Source organism: Corylus avellana, chromosome ca6, assembly GCF_901000735.1.
Source record: "Corylus avellana chromosome ca6, CavTom2PMs-1.0".
NCBI lineage: Eukaryota > Viridiplantae > Streptophyta > Magnoliopsida > Fagales > Betulaceae > Corylus > Corylus avellana.
In genome coordinates, this window is record NC_081546.1 from 25,343,628 (window position 1) to 25,350,566 (window position 6,939).

The 6,939-nt window shown below is 38.4% G+C and overlaps 1 protein-coding gene across 1 annotated transcript; it reads left to right on the forward strand.

Annotated features, from left to right (window-relative positions):
* Window positions 1-5,890: 5,890 nt before the first annotated feature.
* LOC132185439 (uncharacterized) lies at window positions 5,891-6,703 on the forward strand. The gene has a single exon (XM_059599212.1). It carries the CDS (start codon window positions 5,891-5,893, stop codon window positions 6,701-6,703), a length of 813 nt encoding a protein of 270 aa, XP_059455195.1.
* Window positions 6,704-6,939: the final 236 nt, after the last annotated feature.

The window sequence follows — 6,939 nt, forward strand, 5'->3', positions numbered from 1 at the left end:
TGGTTCGACCACCCCCAGATTGGCCAAGGGGTGGCTAGAGCCACCCCCCTTGGCCAAAAATGGGGTGGTCCGGCCACCTCGTTTTGGCCAAGGGGTGGCTGGAGCCACCCCGATTTAGTTCTTTTTCTTTTCTTTTTTTCTTTTTTTAATATTTTGCTTTTCTTTTTTTAAAAAAAAAAAAATTAATGTATAAAACGACGTCGTTTTGGGTTGGGTTAAGTGTTGTAGTTTTAGGGCACAAAACGGTGTAGTTTTGAGGTGAAGGTAAAATTTGCATAAAAAGTCAAACTATTTGACTTTAACGTTGAAAAATAACAAAATGGTCCAAAGTGAGAGCAAATCAAAGTTCAGGGGGCCTAAGTTAGAGTTTTGGAAATTCAGGGAGTGTTTGTCAAATCGGCTGGAACTTCAGAGGGCCTAAGTTATACTTTTCACTGATGCGAATCAATATATATATATTTTCGAGAAAATTAATTTTAACCATCTTACATTTATACGATGAGATGATTTCTAATGTCATGCCCTTAGAGTTATTAAGGCGCAAACATTGGATTAATAGATTAATTTTAGAAGATGTTTTGCCTTCACTAAATAAAGGAGAGAGTTCTCATAAGTGAGAAAACTTCTAATTTCTCAGCTTCCTTACCCATCATCCTATACCCCATGGTATAATTAGCGTATCATTTTTCCATATTGAGTTCTCTTTTCAATTTTCAATTCTTCATTTTTGCTGCAGTCATACTGTAACTCTAACAGAACAATCCTAATTCCTAATTCTGCCAGGCATATGACTCAATTACCTGTTTATGAGATAAGTGTGGTTAAGAGTCTTATTGCACATGCATTTTATTGGCATAAGAAGTCACAAAAGAATTGGAGTTAATCTGGAGATCACCACATATCTCCTTTCAGTATATTAAACTGACGTGTTAAAAATATATTTGATTTTCACATGCATTTTAAACATATCTCAATTTGATAGATTGAATTGAAAGAAATTCCTTTAATTGAATTTAGAGAAAAATTTATCGGTTTTAGCTTTGAAGCCTTGATAAACAGGTCGCCACACTCTCGCCCCTAGTTTGGATATTTTTTGTGCTCGTCTCACTTAGTTGTTCCCATTGTGCGCACTTTCAAGTGGGTATTTGAAATTCAAGTTGCAAAAAGCATGCAGTCACAGAACCATGAATTTTACTCCGAGATATTTTATTGTTATTTGCTGTCTATGTAGCTGATTAAATGGGATTGCCACGCGAATATTGTAATATAGTTCTTCAACGGATACGAATGAGAATGCTACTTCTTGACTTGCAGCTATAATGCCCTATCTTTCTTTCTTATCTACTGCCTTTAGTATAGTGCTTTTCAGCTAAATAGATTCTACATCTTGGAACCAAGCCAAATTTAGAGCAGCGTTGTGGTGATGCATGGAACTAACAATCAAAAAGCATTAAAGCTACGAAGACTAGAAGGATCATTTAATAAACAGCAAGCGAGTGTCAAAATATTATGGGATAGTTGCAGAATAAAATTATAGTATGTAATGTTACTCGGGGAAGAATTTTACTCAATTTACAATTCGACAAAAGAAAAGGCATTAGCTGCCAAACTGGTGACTTATATTTGTAATCTGAACAAAAAATAAAATATATATGAAGGGTTCCTTATCTTCCAAACTCATTCATTTATTTATTTATTTATTGGCTTTCTATCTTTAAAGTCCCACTATCTTTCTGTATTTCTTAATTTATTCATTTATTGCTTTTGTTTAATTGCCAGTTCTTCAAATGTTTAAGCTTGCAGAGATTGATAAAGATGGAAAGTAAATTACGGATGCATATTTCAAACTCAAGATTACTTGTACGAAATCATTTGAAATGGTCAATTATTTTAAAAACTTAGTTTATAAGAAATGATAAATGAATTATTAATTAATATTCTAACTTATTTTCAGAACAATCATACCACTCGACAATGGACAACAAGACCAGGTCAATCTTGTAGCCTTCCAAATTTCCAATTATTCTGATGAAGGCCCCAAAAAATCAACCCAAATCACTTGCATGATCCATGCATGGGAACAAATGTGAGAGTTTACTTGGATGACCCTAAAGTTAGGGATTTGATGTGATTGATGAAGATCAAATCTCTTAATTTAGGGTGATTCAATCACAACAAGTCATCAAATCTTTAATTTTAGGGTAATTTAATCTTCATCAATCTCATCAAATTCTTAACTTTAGGGTAATCCAAATATAACAACAAACATGGTTGTTTAATTCGTAGGGAGAAGGCTATGTCAAGAACACTCCAAATTAGTTAATCATGATTTTGTTGACTTATTGGGGAATTTATATTGTAGAGTCGGTCCAAAAACCCAGCTCTAGCCCATCTGATCATCAAATTTGGTCAGGCATTCTGTTGGCCATACATATATGCATTCATCGATTTAAGTATAATGATTGAGGGTTATCATACTTGTAATTGCCCCTTGATCATTGAGTAGAACGAAAGAACATTCGTTTTGAATATATATAGTTAACTCGTTTTTTTCGAGCTTTACAAAAATACAAATATTGGGTAGAACTAACTTTTAAAAATTATCTTGCAAATACTACCACGTACGCTTGGTAGCCAATCATTAGGCGATTCGACATGTTCATGAGTTGGAAAAAGGTGTTACCTTTCTTCACTCATCAAGCAAAAGAAAAAGATCATAGATTGCATGTTGATAGATAATTAAGGTGAAAATTGAAGTATATTAAGAAATAATTATATTATTTGTTTTATGTTGTCTATATATATTTTTTTAACATCGAATGGATACAAGTTTTATTTTTTATATATTAATTTAAATGTAAATCTTAAATATATTTTTGTTTATGCTTTCATAAAAATATCTTGATTCGGTCTCTGCTAGTAGGTTACATTAAAGTTACTAGGTTAGAAAAAGTAATAAAGGCTTGTAAATGGTGTGAAGGAGACAAATAATCTAGGGCCCATATAAAAATTAATCCACCAATTAGATTAGTGCAAGTGGTACTTGAATTGTCATTGCAATCTTTTGGATGTGGAAAGCCTTGCATCATTGCCCCAATTCAATGATTTCTGGTCATTTCAAGTTGACAAAATAAGAAATTATGAAGCTTGCACGTGACTCAAAGAATACGTACAACAAATCCAGCTTTCGCCAGAAGGGTTTATAACCATTGCTCGTTAGCTCGCTTGAGTTAATTAAGTTGATAATCAATTATGGCATTCGGATTAAATTAATATATATGTCACAATAATGTTATGCGTAAGACTTTTATTTTCCTATTATTTCTTAAAAATGATGTGTCTTTTTAAATTAATTACCATTAGATCAAAATTCAACATTGATCTATTCCAAACTGAATGATGATCAAATAATGATTTTAAAAATTACATCACTTTTGGGGGATAAAAGGAAGATAAAAGTCTATTTCAAACGCTTTTTTCCAACATTTTTTAGGGTTTACAAGTATTAATAATGTATTCAGTTGGTTAAGTTTCTTTCAACATATATCTTGATAGAACTTACTTGTTTGGACAAGATATTCGAATAACTCGAATCTTTAATGCATGAGAAAAGTTTGGATGGGAGGAATACGTAGTAGGTATTCAACCTCTAACGAGAGAGATCTTGATTTGATAGAACCCACTTGTTTGAATAGGTATTTGAACAAGATTGTCTTCTTAGGTCTTGTTGTCTTACGTATCATCACATTGCAGTGGTTTAATTGGATTAATTCTAAATTTTACCCTTTTTTTTTTTTTTGGTATCTTTTCAAAATTAAAGTAACTTTTAAAATTATTATTAAATCAAAATTTAATAGTAATTTATTACAAATCTAATTATGATTTTAATTTTAAGGAGACATAAGAAAAATATGAGAGTGATATGTAGTATTACCCGTCCAAATAAGTCAAATCCATAATTTCAGTTCGACTTACTTCACTCCATTTCACACTCATTGCGCATATGCTAAGAAGACTCTTGTGAAGAAAATAAAGAGGAAGAAAGGCTCGTCCATGAGGCGTCCTCCTTAGCCTATCCGTGACCGTGAGGATTGATAAAATCGGCCTGTTCATAGAACCTAAAACAAAAAATAAAAAAATAAAGATAAACCCTATTCACAAGCCGGTTCAACCTGAGGTGACTTAGGCAGTCGTTCAATAAAAGATTGTTTTATGAAGGAAAATAGAGTTGTTTGTCTCCACTAGGGTTCCTCTGAGGAACGGCTAGGTCTGGAGGGTTCGTCTTCTACCGGTTATCCGGGAGAGAAGGTTAGGGCAGGACAGAGTCGTAGTAGAGGAGATATCACAAAGGAGCACGATTTTACGATGTCAGGGGAAATAGAAAGGCTTTGTGGTAAAATGACATTGACAGAGGGTGAGAAGGCTGGCTTGCTAATATGTGAAGGGGACATTGCGGAGGGCCGGGTTAAAGGGGAGAGGTGCTTGGTGGGAAAGGTTGGTGGGGATTGCAGAGTCAATAAGGAGGCCTTTAAAACTGTATTATCCAGAATATGGTGGGTGTCGGGCCAAGTGGTTTTCAAGGAAATTCAAGACAATGTATGGTTGTTTGAGTTTGAAGAAATCACAGACAAGCAACGGGTCTTAGAAGGCAGACCCTGGTCTTTTGATCGACAGATTCTAGTTCTTCAAGAGTTTGATGGGAGTGTTCCTCCCTCCCAAATGGATTTCTCTCATTCACCGTTTTGGGTTCAGGCTCATGAGATGCCTCTACTGTGCATGAACAAGACGGTGGGTACCAAAATTGGTGAGTCTCTTGGTGATGTAGAAGACGTGGACGTTGCTGGCGATGGAGTGGGTTGGGGTAGGTGTCTACGTATCCGTGTCAACATTAACCTTCATGCACCCTTGGAGAGAGGAAGGGCACTGCAATTGGGGGGAAAATCACACTGGGTGATTCTCAAATATGAGAAACTTCTCATGCTCTGTTTTGATTGTGGGAGGATTTTACATGACAAGAAAGGGTGCCCGGTTCAGAAGTCCTCAACAAGGACCACGGACAGCAGTATCAAGGAATGGGGGGTTTGGCTCCGGGTTGATGATTCCCGGCGGACAAGTGGTGGCGAGAGGGGCGATGGTTTAGGGTACACGGCGACAAACGAGAAAGGCGGCAGCTCTATGTTCACGGGGTGGGAAAATAAGGAAAGCTCATCAAAATATGGCAACCCTAGCAGGTCCAACGGCGGTGATGATGAGGTGCGCAGTTACGAGTTCGAAGCTTGCCAAAAAGGGGTTGCAAAATCAGGGGGGGAAACAACTCAGAAGATACGCAGGGGACCGTGAATCACTCTGTTTTTCCTTCTTATGGGGAATCAGACAAATCACGACATATGGGTTCCCATGCAAAATCAGGAACTGACGTGGAGGGGGACTTTGCAAAAAAGGCTAATATAGCAGAATTGGGGGAAAAGCCCATTGGGGAAGCAATTACTGATGGGCCTATCTGGTTGGACAGCACGAAGGGTGGGACCGGGCGGGGTGACACTGAACACTTTGGGATTCAAGATAAGTTGGAAGGGGCTGGGAACGAGCACTCGGACCAGGGTGCCCATGAAAACCATGTAGCGATGGAGATTTTATCTCAACCAAATCCAGTGACGGAGGGAAAGGAAAAAGCAAATTTAAGACACTGGAAGAGAAGAGCAAGAGACGCATAGGATGGAAGGGTGAGTGGTCCCTCCTCTTTAAGGATCGGCCAAAAACGAAAGGCTCTCAGTAAAGAGGTTGGGCCAGCACAGGAGGGAATACAAAAGAAAAAACATAGAGGGGTCTCGATGGAGGTTAGCAAAGGAAAGGAATTGGCGGAGGCTGCTTTACAGCCCCGCCAGTCCCAATGAGTCTCATAAGTTGGAACTGCCGAGGGCTTGGGAACCCTCGGACAGTTCGAGACCTTAGCCACATGGTTAAGGAAAAGAAACCCAATTTTTTGTTTCTAATGGAAACCATTAGTAACAAAAAGCGGATGGAGCAGTTGAGAGTGAAACTTGGATATGAAGGATTATTTGTGGTGGAGCCAGTGGGGAGGAGTGGGGGTTTGGCTCTATTATGGCGGGAGGCGCATGAATTAGAAATCCAAAATTATTCACGACGGCATATTAATGCAATTGTGAAGTTGGCGGACGAAGATTTCCAATGGAAGCTTACCGGGTTTTACGGGCATCCTGATTCCACAAAACGAGGTGAATCATGGTCTCTTCTCTCACATCTTAGAGGTTTTTCCCCGGTTCCATGGCTCTGTGTAGGAGACTTCAATGAAATAACCCACCAATCTGAGAAATTGGGGGCAAGCAGGCGCAGGGAGAGTCAAATGGAGGCATTCCGGGCAGTACTTGAGGAGTGTTACTTGGGGGATTTGGGATTCTCAGGTCCGAAATACACTTGGTCAAACAAGCGTCAAGATGACACATTTACTCAAGAAAGATTGGACCGAGGCGTGGGAAACAGCAGTTGGTGTGCTAAATACAAATCGGTTGGGGTCCATGTCATGGCAGCCAGGGCGTCGGACCACAATCCGGTTTTTGTCTCTTTTCATAATCAGCAACCCACGGGTAGGAAGGGGAGAAAGAGCTTCAAATTTGAGGCTAGTTGGCTCCCAGATGAAGAATGTGATGCCATTATAAAAAAATGCTTGGGAGGGCGATATTGATGGAGGGGGAGCCATGGCGACAGTACAGAGAAGGTTGGAACAGTGCCAAACCCGGTTGAAGTGGTGGAGTAAGGAGAAATTCAGAAAAAATGAAAATTTAATCAAAAAGAAGACCGAACAATTGACTAAGCTACAAAGCTTGGAGGGCCCAGATCAACATGCAGCAACACAATGTTTGCAAAAAGAGATAGACATTTTGCTGGATTTTGAAGACACAAGGTGGAAACAACGGGCAA